Raw genomic sequence first — 16,031 nt, 5'->3', positions numbered from 1 at the left:
GACCAAAAATATCAAGCCCTTCTTGTTTCAGGCATGGACGTGTTGTGAATTGAGTGTTGGCTGTACCGTGGCTCCTAATGTCAGTTTTCTGCAGAACTGCTACAGAAGAAAGATGACTGCTTAAACTGCACTCCACTGCCTGTGATATTCACTTACTGAAAGGCGTAATTAGAGATCTGGTTTTCACTAAAACATACACACATGCTAAATTCCACCTCGAGTGTAACCAGGATTATAGATTCTGCGTGCCTAGGTAACTACTGTTATTGTTGCTTGTAGTACTACGGTGAAACAGAATTTTTATTGTGGAAAAGGAAGAGTAAAGGTGACAAGCATACCTAGTAATGTACGATTTAAATCCACAATCCTCAGCATAAAAAATATGCACAGATGAAAACACTGGCAGGAAAAATCTCATCTGGAGAATGTGTTTCCATACTTAGAGTCTCAGATTTTCAAAGTCTTCAGGTTACCCCCAAATTTTGGCATACCAAATGTCTCCCAGCCTCTCTTAATACTTAATAAGTTCATAATCATTTCACATGAATCCAGCAGTAACTATAAAAAGCCAAGTAATCTGAGGAACACTTTCCAGTCCATTTAAAGTCCCCAGAATGCCCAGCTAGGGTCAGATGACACCATTATCTATAATTTATTTTAAGCAACTTTGGCTTCAACAAAATTTTTTGAAGACTATCTGGATGGGCTGGGCATGGTGGTTCACACCTGTAATCCCAGCACTATGGGAGGCCAAGGCGGGTGGATCACTTGAGGTCAGGAGTTTGAGACCAGCCTGGCCAACATGGTGAAACCCCATCTCTACTCAAACTACAAAAATTAGCTGGCTGTGGTGGCAGACACCTGTAATCCCAGCTACTTGGGAGTCTGAGGCAGGAGAATCACTTAAACCCAGGAGGCGGAGGTTGCAGTGAACCAAGATGGTACCACTGCACTCCACCCTGGGCAACAAAAGCAAAACCCCATCTTTAAAAAAAAGAAAAAAAAAGATTCTCTGGATGAATTATAAATGTATTTTTAGATAAAATTTGATTGACTAATCAAGTATTGCCTTGTAATTATTAGTGGAGTTTTCTCTTCTCTGAGCACTTGTTTGAAACGTGATGCCCTTTTGGGTTCCACATCACCACCATCCTGCCTTTACTCCACAGCCTTGGTCAACACAGCCAGACAAGCCCTCACAGGTTCAAGGTACTTTATTTGTATTAATATTATTTGTCCTAATATACTTGAGCTGATCTGCACATGCCTGGCACTAAACCAAACTGAGAAGATAAAATCAAATATGTCAACCATCAAGTCTCAACTCTGCAGGATGCTATGGAGCAAAACAGAGCAGAATGCTAGCATAATGCTCTCAGAAATTCATGTAAGTAAAATATCATTCTACAGACAGTTTCAAGAGTCTGTCCATCAGCATGCATTCTCACATCTCTAAAGTTTGCATAACTAGTGGGGAAACATCTTGGGTGGGACAGTAACAAATTTCCGTTGCAGAATCCAAAACTGCCCAGGAATTGAACTTAGATCAGATTTGACATAGCATCCATCTACCCCTTCCATACTAGAAACACAGACAGTATTCAAGGAAGGCTCTGTTTTAAGGACCCTTCTCCCTTTGGTGGCCCTTCTGATAAGAAAACAAGGGCTCCTAGATCTAATGGCTTCAGCACCCACAGGTCACTGCTCATGGAAACTTTAAAATGAACAAAGTCAGGGCTTTCTCCCTTCAGCACCCAACAGAAGCACGGTTACTTACACAGTGGATGCCCAGTCTCCAAAGCTCCCTCCATCTGCCAGAAGGTGGTTTTTGTCTGGTCCAGGAGGCCCAGGGACAGCTGTAGTCACAGGAGACGGGGAGGAAAGTGAGTCCAGACTGCTGGTAGGGGTGTCCTCCTTAGAAGGGTAAGGATTGTCACCTAGGAGGAAAAAAAGCATTGAATATCAAACAAATACCCGGAGAAGAAAAAACTCCACTAATAATTATATGGCGTTACTTGATTAGTCAATCAAATGATAAAATTACATTTACAGTTCAGCCTGACAGTATCTGGGTGTCCTGTCTTTACATTTTTTTAATCAAAGATGCTTAAAATAAACCACAGATAATACACAGCGAGGAATGTTTTCCTTACAAGAAAACACAATGATCAAAATCAGATAATGGAAGATAAAAGGCATAATGGCAGCCACAATGACTTCCTCACTATAAGGAGTCCAGGTATAAACCAATGAAATCAAGAATAGCTCCAAGCAGCACACCAGCCCTGTGGGGTCCAACCTCTTCCTTTCTGGTCACCTGTTGGTTCTTTAAGTCATTCTCAGTTGCCACTTAGTGCATAATAAATTAGACAACTCTGAAAGGGACTTGTCTTACTGAGCTGGTATCTTGGATTATAATTTCTAATACCCCAACATTAAAATCCCACACATAGACAAACTTCCATTTCCCTTTGGATATCAGGGAGGGTACTACAGGAGAGTTAGGCTTTTGTGGTAATGCCACACGATGAATTTAAACCAAAGCTAAATTTTTTTTTAAATGAGTTGCACAATGTATGCATTCACAGGGGACCATTTTATTAAATATGTTTAGTATAATATTTGTATACATTGTGGGCTTGGGTAGAAAATGCAGAAGACGGACAAGAGAGCTCACAAGAGCAGTAATTTCCCTCTATTGGTCTTCTTGCTTTCACAGTCCTCCCAGCTACCATAAAATGCACCTGATCTGCACCCATCAAGGCTTGGCCCTTTGGCCTAATCCTCAGTCCCCATTAAATTTTAACTGCTCCAGGCAACCCTGCAGAGGCAGCAATGTTCTATAAAGATGGCACTGACTTGGCCTTAATTTTATAGGTGATGGTCCTAAACTGCTATGGAAGCAAATGTGACACACATAGAGGTCCATAACCCCGGCCCCCAACAGCTTGTAGCTGATTAAAGCTTCATGGTTTCCTCACTCCCAGGTCCTAGAAACAAAGCAAGCAAGAACACCAGCAACAGCAAGGACCTTGCTCTCAAAAAACATCTTAGATGGATTTCTTTTTTTTTTTTTGAGATGGAGTTTCGTTCTTGCTGCCCAGGCTGGAGTGCAATGGCGCAATCTCGGCTCACCGCAAGCTCCGCCTCCCAGGTTCAAGCAGTTCTCCTGCCTCAGCCTCCCGAGTAGTTGGGATTACAGGCATGCACCACCACGCCCGGCTAATTTTGTATTTTTAGTAGCGACGGGGTTTCTTCATGTTAAGGCTGGTCTCGAACTCCTGACCTCAGGTGATCCGCCTGCCTCAGCCTCCCAAATTGCTGGGATTACAGGCGTGAGCCACTGCACCCAGCCAGATGGATTTCAATTCTCCTAAAAACGAAGCATAAGAGAAATTCCAGGCTCTGATTAAGCTAGCTCCCCAGACTCCAGGGGAATCTTGAAAACTGATTGTCCAGAATAATTATTATTGACTCCTGACCCAGCTTACAACTAAGGGTTAAGAGAGAAAATCTCAGAAATGGAGATCTAGAACAACTGAATCCAGACAAGCAGGGGTTAGAGATGGTGGTGATGGCTGGAAGAAGAAATTGTTTATGGTGAGTATTGAGGGGGACCCCTGGAGGACACTGTGCAGAACATTCTGTTAAGAAGAGGTTTCTGTATAAGTGCTGCACACTAACCAACTGTACCACTGAAACTCCAAGGAAGAGTTTTCTGAGCTCTTTCTTTCATAAGTGTGTTCCCGGGGAGGGTGGGGGAGATGGCTGAGCAAGAGATGAACCGTATCTCCACAGGGCAGTTCTTCTTGTCTGAGTCTATGTATAAAGTCTAGAAGACTATGATTGCTCTTTCAGTGAAGCCACTTTTTCCACAGCGCTTCACCACAAAAAACGTTTAGCTAATTGGAGAAACTCGGCGCCAATAGAAGGGCCAATTTTCAGGCAAATGGACCAAAACCCACTGGTAGACCACTGCTATGATTTCTTTTTAATGTATTTTCTTTCTGGGATCCATCCACTTTGGAACAAAGACCATGTCATCCCCTGTGCCCAGCGAGCTCAACTCCGTCCAGTTCTTTTCTGCGAAAGAGCCCAAGTGCCGCGAGGGGCTGGCCTCCAGCTTTCCCCAGCCCTTCCCTGTGTCTTTCATTCATCATGAGCAATGACTCCCCTCAAAATTAAGAGAATCTCACATGGAACCCCAGCACGGAGTCCAGAGTAAACCTGAACGTTGACCTGGCATGACGGCTGCCCTCAGTGCTCAGCTAGACGTAGCAAACTGTCATCAGTTCTGAAGCAGAACAGGATCACCTTCACAGCAAGTCAGATGCCAGCAGCTCCCTGGCTGCAGGAGGCTGGACCCAGGCCCTCAGTCCTCCCTGGGCTGTGTGCCCTGACAGTTGGGCAAGGCATGACATGGCAGAAGCAGCAAAGGAGAGTCTGGGACCGGTTTATTCCCTGACTTACTCCTACTGAGAGAAACCTGTCAATGAGAAGCAGCTTTGGGGAACTGGAGACCAGGGTTTAATGTTACTTTTGAAAGATGCCTGAAATGTTTTTACAACCAGATACAGCAGATCATTTACACTGCCTCTAATCCTTTTCCCAAGCAGACTGACACAGCACAAATTGTCATTCAACATATTAAATCACATTCTATTAAGAGAGTTCTCTCTTCCTTCCTGCCAAACAGTGGCAATTTGAACCCTCAAGTGAAAATAATATTGGTAGAAGGGAATGTTGACACAGGCTGATCAAAGGAGAAGACACCTCACCCTACTTTCCAAGTGTATAGAGTTCCTTCCTCCTTCACTGTTCAGGAATGAGCTTACCTACTTGAGAGAATCACTGAATTTGAGGGAGAATAAATCATCAGGTACACAAACATTAAATACTCACAACCATTTCTGAAACTTTAGTTCACCAAAAATCAAATTAGCATTTTTTAACTAGTATGAAAATAATAAAACTTAAAAAATATTCTATGTTCAACAACTTCTGGAATGAATGCATATATATATATATATATATATGAAAAATGCATCTACATTTTTCCTTATACATTTTTCCTATATACTTACATATCTATATTTATACATCTAAAATATCTAAATATATATATATATATATATATATATATATATATATATATATATATATATTAAAGAGAGGGTCTCCCTATGTTGTCCAGCTTGGTCTCGGACTTCTAGGTTCAAGTGATTCTCCTGTCTTGACTTCTCAAAGTGTTGGGATTACAAATATGAGCCACCACCCCTGGCTGGGAATAAAGATTTTAAATCCCACAAAGCTAACTTAAAATTGAGAATTAAAGTCAGATACACTCATTATTTTTCACCTATCATTTCTTCTGAGTGATCACACAATCTCTTCCCTTAGGTGTTACCCTTTAACAGGCATCTACAAACAGACAAATCACCTCTGGGTAAAAGGGTTGTTCCAGTGAGTGAACAAAAATGGTACCAAAGGATTTATGAACAGACTCTAAGACACCTGGAAAATGAACTACCGCCGATTAGAAGAGAAAATGACTTCCTTGCAGCATCCTCAGATTTAACTCCCACAAGGTACTTGCCAAACCCCTCCTCTCCTGATTCTTTTCTCCTTTCTCAGAGCTGTCTGCAGCCATCAATTTTGCATTTCGCCATCATATACTGGTTTTATAACCTGGTTTTAGGTGCCCATTTCCCTTGTACATTTTGTCAGGGTGGAGACCACGTCTTGGTCTTGGGAAGCCTTAGAGAACACAAAGCAGTGCCAGGCAATCCAGGAGTCATCAGGACTGCCACTGCCACAAGAAATAGCATCAGCATGGAGAGCCACTGCCTCTACAAATTGAGGAGGGAAAAAAAATCTGAAGACCCCAACATATTCTTACAAAACCTGCACACAGTTTTGGATTCTCATCCTCTCCTGTTTTGAGCCACAAGCATCTCTAATCCACTTTATTCACCCAACTAGCATTTACTGAGCTTCTCCTTATGTACAAAGGCATACCACAGATGCTGAATTATACAGGCAGACAAGCAGTCCCTAACCCAAAGATGCCCAGAGTATAATGCAGAAGACAGGCAAAGACAAACAAGGTGGTGTTTGCTGTAATATGGTTATGTCAAGGAGCTTTCAGACCCAGAAAAAGGAGTTTTCAGAGTTACCATTGTCAGGAGCAAAAGAGAGGTGGGAGTGCAGCAACAGGAATAGGAAGAAATTATTGCCAGTTTCAAGGAAAAAGCCTCTGGTCGAGAAAGTATCAAAACTGAAAGAAAAGAAACAGGAGAGCATGTGGCCATTTTCAGAGCCACAGTAGTTGTTGGATTTTGTTGGAGAACAGGGTCAAATGCAGAAAGCAGGTGCATGAAGTAGGGTAAAGAACTTTGTATCTAATGTAAAGGCATATGAATTTACTCTGCAGACACTGGGAAGGTATTGCAGGGATTAAGCAGGGAAGTGATACGATCTGGAGAACAGCTTCAAAAGATATTCGGTTATGACAGTCATTAGAACTCAGTGAACAAAGGTGAAGGGTGAGAGAGAAACTTAAGATGAGCCTCAGGTTCATGGCTTAGGAACTGGGTGTATGGTAGAATCATTAACTGAAATAGGGAATAAAAAAACAAGGAGCATACTGGGTGAGGGAGATAATAAGACCGGTTGTAGGCATGTTGGTTTTGGGGTGTCAATAAAAAATCCACGTGGCAGTATCTAAGGGAGAGTTGGTTATACAACCCTAGAGCTCAGAAGAGAAGCCTGGGATAGTTTTATTGATCTGAAAGTCACGCACAGAGAGCTGAAGTCACAGCACTGGATGGAGAGAACAAGGAAGAAGATGGAGAAAAGTAAAAGAACGTTGAGGGATCTCCTGGCCAAGAGAGCTGGCTTTTCTTTAAAGCAATATTGTTGTTGTTTTGTTGTTTTAAATACAACACAGTGTTCTTTTGCAAATATTTAGGATTCCTGAACAAACATCAATTCTCATAAAAACTGACCACAATTGGTCAAGAGGACATGTCTTTGGTGATAGCTACCATATTTCACTTAGTCTGATTTTTTATGAGCCTGAGCACATGAACAAGCGCTTTATTTTCAGGACAGACTAAAATAATCTTCAAAGATTGGCAGAAAATTAGACCAAGAGGAGGAAACAAGAGCTTGATAATTCTACCATTTCTAATAATTTAGAGAATGTTTATATCTTATTTTAATCTAATGATAAGCTTTTACACTTCAGGTAGTTTAACTTTTTTTGTTGTGATGATGACAAACTGTTCTCTTCATTCATTTTCTGGTCATTTCACTTGAACAGAACTGCTTTTGGATTGTTGGAAGGAATAAAGCTTTGGGCTTCCCTGCCATTTCATTCATTTCTTCTTTGTATCCTCTCAAATATATTTCCTAACAGTTACGTCAGAGATAGTTCCCCCCTGAAATCCCTTCCCTGCTGTTCTTCCACGTAGCTGAAGATTTTTTGGGCATGGTATAAAATCACAGACAGTTTCTGTTATTCCTCACAGATGGACCGTCCCCACATCAGCAAAGCTATCCCATGCTCCTCATTCTTAAACATCTGGCTTATGTATTAGCAGGAGTAAGGAAGAAAAGGAGAAGACAGAAAAGAGGAAAGAAAAATGCATAAAAAGAAAAGATCTAATATATTAGTTGAATTTAATTTAAGCAAACCTCACAGTCATGCATTTGGCTAGCTGGGGGACGCTGAAACCTACTTTGGTATACAAATACTCTTCCTGTCAGGTCAGAATAAACTCAGATACTTCTAATTATCAAGTAGTTAATAGGATCAAAAGAAAGTTTTGCTGAGAACAAAGTAACTGCAATTATAACACAGAAACACTCTTGTGATAAAGTTCATTCAGAAAATGTTCAGCCAAGATGGAATATTAAGGAGAAACCTACCTCTCCCTCACACATACACCAAATAACCACCCCCAAATCTTTTTTAATAAATAAAAATACATAACTTCCCTGATAAACTTGTTACACATTTCTGTCGAACAGAAACAAAAAAGAAACAACCAGAGGGACCACTAGCCAAAGGTTTATGGTTCCAAGACCAACTGAAACCAACAGAACCACCTAGACATTTAAACCCTGCAGGGTTCTGGCCAGGCGCTGCAGCTCATGTCTGTAATCCCAGTACTTTGGGAGGCCGAGGCAGGTGGATCACCTGAGGCCAGGAGTTTGAGACCAGCCTAGCCAACATGGCAAAACCCAGTCTCTACTAAAAATACAAAAAATAGCCAGGTGTGGTGGTGCACGCCTGTAATCCCAGCTACTCAGGAGGTTGAGGCAGGAGAATCGCTTGAACCCAGGAGGTGGAGGTTGCAGTGAGCTGAGATCGCATGACTGCACTCCAGCCTGGGCAAGAGAGCAAGACCCTGTCTCAAAAAAAAAACCAAAAAAACAAAAAACAAAAAAACCTGTAGGGTTCCTATTATCTCTAATAATATACCAAGCATGGGGCAGAGGGGCTACAGCCAGGCTCTTCATGTGGAAATAGGGACTGGGAGAAGCCCTCCACCCTAGATGGAGGCCAAGAACCTATAACCAAGTTCCCCACTTGCCTGGGGGATGATTTGGCCTATCCCAAGGACAAGAACATTGTGCTGGCAATAATATCACCTGATTCTGAACCAGCACCTAGGTGACCCCAGTGGAGGCAATAGCCAGAGAGTGAAAAGAAAGGGGAGAAGATGGATCCAACACACTCTAACCATGCATACACACAAAAAAATCCTCCTTCACCATGGACTTGTAAATTAGAACTTCTAAAAACAGAAAACTAAGACAGCAAACTCAATGAATAAGAAAACTCAGAGATTTAGAGATTTGTAATATAGAGAATAGAAGTGAAATTGCCAAAATCTAGATCCCAGAAACAAATTCAGAGGAAATATTTAAATAATAATCAAAGTCTCAAAATTAAAGAAACATCAAAGACCTCAATTATAAAGGACTGAGAGTGCCAAACAGAGGAGTAAGGAAAATCCTGCACATAAGACATATTATTTTAACATTTAATAACATCAAATACAAAGAAAAAAGCACCCACATGGAAAAAGCAGATCATATAAAAAGAAAAAGAATCAGATTGACATCAGACTTCTCAATAGCAATGCTAAGTGCAGAAGGAAATTGAAGTAGTATCCTAGGCCGGATGCGGTGGCTCACACCTGTAATCCCAGCACTTTGGGAGGTAGAGGTGGGCAGATCACTGGAGGTCCAGAATTCGAGATCAGCCTGGGCAACACAGTGAAACCCTGTCTTTACTAAAAATACAAAGAAAAAAAAAATTAGCCAGGCGTGGTGGTGGGTGCCTGTAATGGTATAGGCTACAGAGTGAGACTCTATCTCAAAAAAAAAAAAAAAAAAAAAAAAAAAAAAAATTGAAGTAGTATTCTTAAAGTATTAAAGAAAAAAAATTTGAGCAGAGAATTATATATTCAAACTGCCTTCAAATGTGAGGGCATAATAAAACTATTACCAGATATAAAAATCCCCAAAGGATGGCCACACAAAGAACTGTACTGATAACACTCTTAGAGAAATTCCTTAAGTATTTAAATAAAAGAAGCAATATAAGATGTTCAGCTAACTTGATCATGTCCATTGTTGTCTTTTAAAAAATCTAAGACAAAAGAAAAGGAAAAGAACATAACCAAAATAATCCAGAACTGAAATTCCGGAAAATACCAACATGGTGGGGGTGGGTAGATCAGAGGGAGTTGATAGCCCATTAAATTATTTGTCTTATTGGAAGTGGGGAGAGAAATATAGTTTAAGAAAGTAACAGAGAAATAACACTAAGTTTCAAAACAAAGGCACCACTTCAGAAACAAAAAAAACTGTCATTTTAAAAAGCAGAAGAACATTTGCTTCTTTGAAGAGAAGGCAGAAAACGGCAATTGTATCAAAATTCATTAAGGGAAAAACAAAATGACAGAAATCCTAATATGACAGTAATTGCAATATATATATATAAATGGCCTAAACTCACCAATTAAAACACAGTGACACTCCAAATGTATTTTTTAAACCCAATAGTATGTTGACTACAAGACACATGCTTAAAACAAAAAGGTTAAAAAATAAAAGATCAAAAGATGAATATATTAACCCAATATGAACCAAAAGAAAGGTAATGATCTTAATAAACCACATGAGAATCATTTTATAATAATAAAGAAATAGTTAAATGAGAAGATAAGCACCTAATATAGCCTCAAGCAAAAAAAGACACAACTACAAAGAAAAAGAGAAAAATCAACAATTGTAGTTGCAGTTTTTAAAACTCCTCTCAGATACTGCTATCAAGTTGACAAAAAAGAAAAATAGAGATATCTGTAATCAACAATACAAAGCTGATATGTTTTATACACACGCATACAATTCACAATAATTAGAGGATGCACATTATTTTCAAGAACACATGGAATATTTTTGTAGGAAGGCTATAAAGTCTTATCAAATTCCAATGGATAAATAGTATATAAATTCTCTTCTCAGACCAATATTGCAAAATAATCCATATACTGGTAAACTAAACATGATTAAAAAGAAAATCATAATGAAAATATTTAGAACTCAATGATAATAAAAAACATTTCATATAAAAATCTGTGAAACATGCCAAAAAATGCCAAATGGAGCTTTATGGCTTTAAAATATTTGTTAGGAAACAAGAAAGGTTCAAAACATTTTATGCCATATATAATCAGACAATTTTCCTAAATATTGGTAAAGAAAAGTCATGACTGTTTAAATACTGAAATTAAATTCAATGTGAAGTTGACTATGAAACTAGAATTTATTGAAATATATTTGATGTCTTTTATTTCAGTACATTTAGTCAACAGGAATTACTTGTACACTATAATACACACCTTACTCCATAATAGTGAAAAACGATTATTATTATTTTTATTATTTACTTGATGTAAGACTTTGAGGAAAATAAATCTCCAAATCACAGTGAAAATTGATGAGAAATGTGATCTGACATATAAAAGCTCACTCTAAACACAGAGAAATAAATCTGAAGGCTAAACATCATCTGTTGTACTTAGAGTGACTTCAACCAAAATTAAATGAACTCTTTCACCAGCGGAGGGTGAGCACAACTGCTCCAATTAACATCCACCTCATGCCCCTATATCCCCTTGTGCCTGAATTCATCCTCCTGTCACCCTGCATTTTCTATCTTTTAAATAGGGCCACCCAATCAAAACCAATAATCTCTTGCTTTGAGTATTTCAATGGCTTCTCTGCCCAAATGATGTGTCTCCTCTAATGATGCTGTACCCAAGGAGGACTAAAGCAACCACAATGTGGCTGAATGTCTGTATTGGAAGAGGAGGGTTCAGGAGGTAGGGGAGGAGAAAGGATACCCTCAAGAATCAACACCTCTGGGTAAAAGTCACAGTGGCAGACTGACTAACAGCTCTGAGAAGAAAATCTACAGGAAGAACCTGAAATGGGGGGGATTATTAAATGCTGCAGTAGGATGAGAGTTTTGTTTGGCTAATTAGTATAAGCCTGTTTAAAACATAATCTTTGAACTAAGCATGAGATAGTCATGTCCTAATTTCTACCACATGGCAAATACTATGACAATAAAATCTCCTAACCATGGCAGCCTTTCCTCCTAATGTTACCCAGGACATTTAGGGCAATGAAAAGGAGAGTGGCGTCTAGTACCAAGAAACAGAACTGCCAAACTCATTTCATATATATTCTAGCATAATTTCTACTCTGCTAAAATAAAGTCTGGGTTGCTATACCATGTCAAAAAGTAGTACCTAATGCTACACTGAATAGTGAAAACTAAGATAAACCAAAATTTGTATTTTCCTACCCCAGTTCAAATGCTTTTGGACTTGATGTTGTAAATAAAACCTAATTCTTAACAATGAATCCAGAGGTGACCTATATAAATAAAGTTAAATCTGTCTAGGAGCTGGTGAAAAGCTTCAGCCAGCATAGGAGATGGAACCAACAATTGAATTTTAAGATTGACAGAGATCAAAGGATATAGCTGACATCCATTCTTTTCTTTTCGTTTTTTTTTTTTTTGAAACGGAGTCTCACCCTGTCGCCAGGCTGGAGAGCAGTGGCGCGATCTTGGCTCACTGCAACCTCCACCTCCCGGGTTCAAGCGATTCTCGTACCTCAGCATCCCAAGTAGCTGGGATTACAGGCACACGCCACCACACCCAGCTAATTTTTGTATTTTCAGTAGAGAAGGGGTTTCACCATGTTGGCCAGGATGAGCTCTATCTCCTGACCTCATGATCCGCCCCTGCCTCGGCCTCCCAAAGGGCTGGGATTACAGGTATGAGCCACCGTGCCTGGCCAACATCTATTCTTTAATGATCTAGTGCCTGGGAAGAGTAGAGTGCACCATACTGTTTCCTCAAATGTGGTACATACAGGTCAAAGTATACTACTTACTCCCTGCAAAAAGAGACATCTCAGACTGTCATATTGGATCAGAACAATGACTCATCTTGTATGGCATTCTGTTTTAACAAGGACATCCAAAGATGCTCTAGTTGTCCACAGCCTCTTCCTTCCTACCCAAGACTTAGAAGTACATCAAAACATCCACTTGTTTTGAAACTACTGGGGCAGCAGTTTGTCATGGACAGTGGAACATTCAAGACTTCCAATTCTGAGGAAAGGAGCATGACTTCCAGAACAGCTTATGATTTCTTACTGCCCCAAAGGCAGGATTACAGTTTTGTCCAAAATTTTGATTTTGCATCTTGTCACTAGTACTCCAATAATTATTAGCTTTCAGAAACTGGGTGACCAGATCCCCAAAGTTACCATAAGACTGAGGGAAACTGAAAAAGATCATGACCAAAGAACACAGAAAAACCACCTATCTCACCTAGCTGGATTATCTAAGACTGTTTTTTTTTCCAAGTAGCTCATTCCTCGGTTTTTGAAGAAAACTGAACAGCCTTGTTTCTTCACAGCTTACCCAGATGCTTGGCTGGACCAAAATGTCATGGTGTTCCAGGACCTCATGTACCTAGAAGTTGTAATCTATACATGGAATGACCAGTGTACACAGAGCAGTCGAGCAGCATGGCTGAGAAGGGTCAAAGTCAGGTCCAAAACCCAATCAACCCCTAACAAGCCAAAGAAAACCTGGCACTCCCTCTCCATCTATCCGTATGCTAGTCAACTTGTATCCGTCCATTCTTAGGCTGCTAATAAAGACATACCTGAGACTGGGTAATTTATAAAGGAAAGAGGTTTAATTGACTCATAGTTCAGTATGGCTGGGGAGGCCTCAGGAAACTTACAATCATGGCAGAAGGGGAGGCAAACACATCCTTCTACACATGATGGCAGGAAGGAGAAGTGCCAAGCAAAAGGGGAAAGCCCCCTTATAAAACCATCAGATCTCATGAGAAGTCACTCACTATCACAATAACAACATGGAGGTAACTGCTCCCACGATTCAACTATCTCCCACTGTGTCCTTCCCACGACATGTGGGGATTATAGGAACTACAATTCAAGATGAGATCTGGGCGGGGACACACCAAATCATATCACAAATTCAACTGAAATGGCTAAGGAATTGAGTGAGATAATTTTCTTCATGAAGCACTATCAACAGAGGCACCAAACAGATAAGATCTACAGAAAGAAACAGTCCAAAGCAAGATAAAAATTAAAATTGAGATATTTTTCAGCCCAGGTATTTATTCTCATCCTCTATAAAACCTAGGTCACAGAATTATATCGTATTATCTTATACATTAGTTTTCCTTAACTGGAAAAGTATACACACACACACACACACACACACACACACACACACACAGAGGCAGTTCCTTTATTAAACAAATTAGAATAGTAAAGATAGGTTACGGAATACTAAGTTTGACATTAAAATGAAACCTTTTAAAAACTGTGAACCTAGAGATATCTTTTTTAAAAAAGAAAATCAACTCTACCCTACCATCCAAAGGAAATTCTTCTTTACTGTCCATAGAGTAGTAAGTATTGCACGATTACTGCTAGAAAAAAGTCCAGATTCTTTGATCAGAAAATCTTCCTTAAGTCTTACATTAGGGGGAAAAAGGGAGAAAGATTAAGACATTAACCCTGCCAACTGCCCATTAAGGAAAGAAGCTAACTGTGTTTCTCAGCACGGGCAGGTGCACTGAGATACAGGTTATAACTGCCGCATGGTAGAGCTTCCTAAAGTTCCACTTAGCCCAATTCTCAGTTACACTGCAAGCTCAAGTAATGCCATCCAGGGTAAGGGGCAGAACGACCTCGCTCCTCCCGTTTCATTTTCCCTCTGAAACACGGCAAGCCAAAATGGGAACTATAATGCAGCCAAATAATGTACAGATGAATGACAGTCAGTTGCTAGATAATAATTCACTTGGCTAATATAATGTATCTGAAATTCTCTCTAGAAAAAGAAAAATGTGACTTCTCAAGAAAAGAGCTTCCTACTCCCCAATCCCAAAAGCACAGAAACAAAACTACATACAGCTCTGCATTCCCCCTAAAACTAAAAAGGCAACTCCTGAACTATAAATTAAAATGTCACATTAAGGCATGAAAAGATGTAATGAAATTGCCATAAACTTAATAAGTACATTTTATTTTCTGTTGCCCAAAGATTTAAAGAAATTAAGCATAATGCTTGCCCAAAAAGCTACTATGACAGCTAAAATATGCCAAAAGTATATGCCAGGAAAAGCTGATGAGAGAATCAGCTGTTAAAACCAATCACATGACAAAAAATAAAGACCCCATTATAAAGTTATAGCAACAGCTAATAGGCATCAGGTTACAACTCCAGGAACCACCTCTACCTCTTGCAAAGGTCGATGGAAATCTGCAGCAATTCAATTATAAAGCAAGTAAGACCAGTTCAGTTGCAATGTCAATAGAAGTCAAAGCAAATTGTTTTACTCTACAAAGCAAAGAGCATTTTTATGTCATAATCACAGTCCTGGGGCATTGTTTAAAGACTAAAATTTTTGCCCATATAAACAAAAAATATAACAGCCATGTGTTATTATTCTTGGGAACCCAAAACTACTCAGATACTTTAACTGTCTTCCATAAACTTTGAGGAAGCTGCCAGTTTGACAGCTCAGGAAATTTAGAGCACTGTGCTCAGAGTACAACCTCCAGTACAGCTGAGACAATGAGGGCTGCCAGACTCCTTGCTTTTCACCTGTCCTCCCCTATTCCTCTCATCTAAGAAGAAGGAAAGTTCATTATTAATTGCCAGATGGAGGCCAGGGCAGTGGCTCACACCTGTAATCCCAGCACTCTGGGAGGCCGAAGTGTGTGGACCACCTGAGATCAGGAGCTCAAGACCAGCCTGGCCAACAGGGTGAAACCTGTCTCTACTAAAAATACAAAAAAAACAAATTAGCTGGGAGTGGTGGCAGGGGCCTGTAATCCCAGCTACTCAGGAGCTGAGGCAGGAGAATCACTTGAACCTGGGAGGCAGAGATTGCAGTGAGCCAAGATCGCGCCATTGCACTCTAGCCTGGGCAACAAGAGCGAAATGGTCTCAAAAAAATAAATAAGTAATTGCCAGAGGGAGATGCTAGTTACCAACAAACTTAGGTATAATGTTGGACAAAAATAACCAGAAATAAAAGACTAAATTACATTTTATTTGAAAGCATACCAAACATGAAAGCGTATCTGAAGCTCTTCTGCTTCAGATATCAGGCTCTCAAGAAAATATAAGCGAAAACTATTCAATATTTACCATATATTGGCTGGTTTACATCCATTAACTCAGTTGTTCCAGGCAAAAACCATGTCAAAGTTTTATTGTCCAAACTTGTGAGGCTTAGAGAGAGATTTGCTGAGATCATAAACAACATCAAGAGGAGGGAAGAAATTTAAATCCAAACTTAACCACAAGCAAGTCAACCATTCAATAAAACTCTTTGCTGCCTAAGTATTTCCAGTAATAGGGATCCCCAAAATGCCAG

The 16,031-nt window shown here is 39.8% G+C and overlaps 1 protein-coding gene across 13 annotated transcripts in view; it reads right to left on the bottom strand.

The window, feature by feature from the left end:
- ARHGAP10 (Rho GTPase activating protein 10) overlaps positions 1 to 16,031 on the bottom strand; it is a 340,838-nt gene that overhangs the window by 23,878 nt on the left and 300,929 nt on the right. For all 13 annotated transcript variants that reach the window (XM_063809062.1, XM_054683876.2, XM_063809064.1 and 10 more), the window contains one exon: positions 1,778 to 1,937. In XM_063809062.1, coding sequence (XP_063665132.1) covers positions 1,778 to 1,937 — 160 coding nt within the window. The remainder of the gene's footprint in view (positions 1 to 1,777; positions 1,938 to 16,031) is intronic.

This window comes from Pan troglodytes, chromosome 3, assembly GCF_028858775.2.
Source record: "Pan troglodytes isolate AG18354 chromosome 3, NHGRI_mPanTro3-v2.0_pri, whole genome shotgun sequence".
Taxonomy (NCBI): Eukaryota; Metazoa; Chordata; class Mammalia; order Primates; family Hominidae; genus Pan; species Pan troglodytes.
The sequence above is the reverse complement of the archived record's forward strand: the minus strand, read 5'-3'. Positions and strand labels throughout refer to the sequence as shown.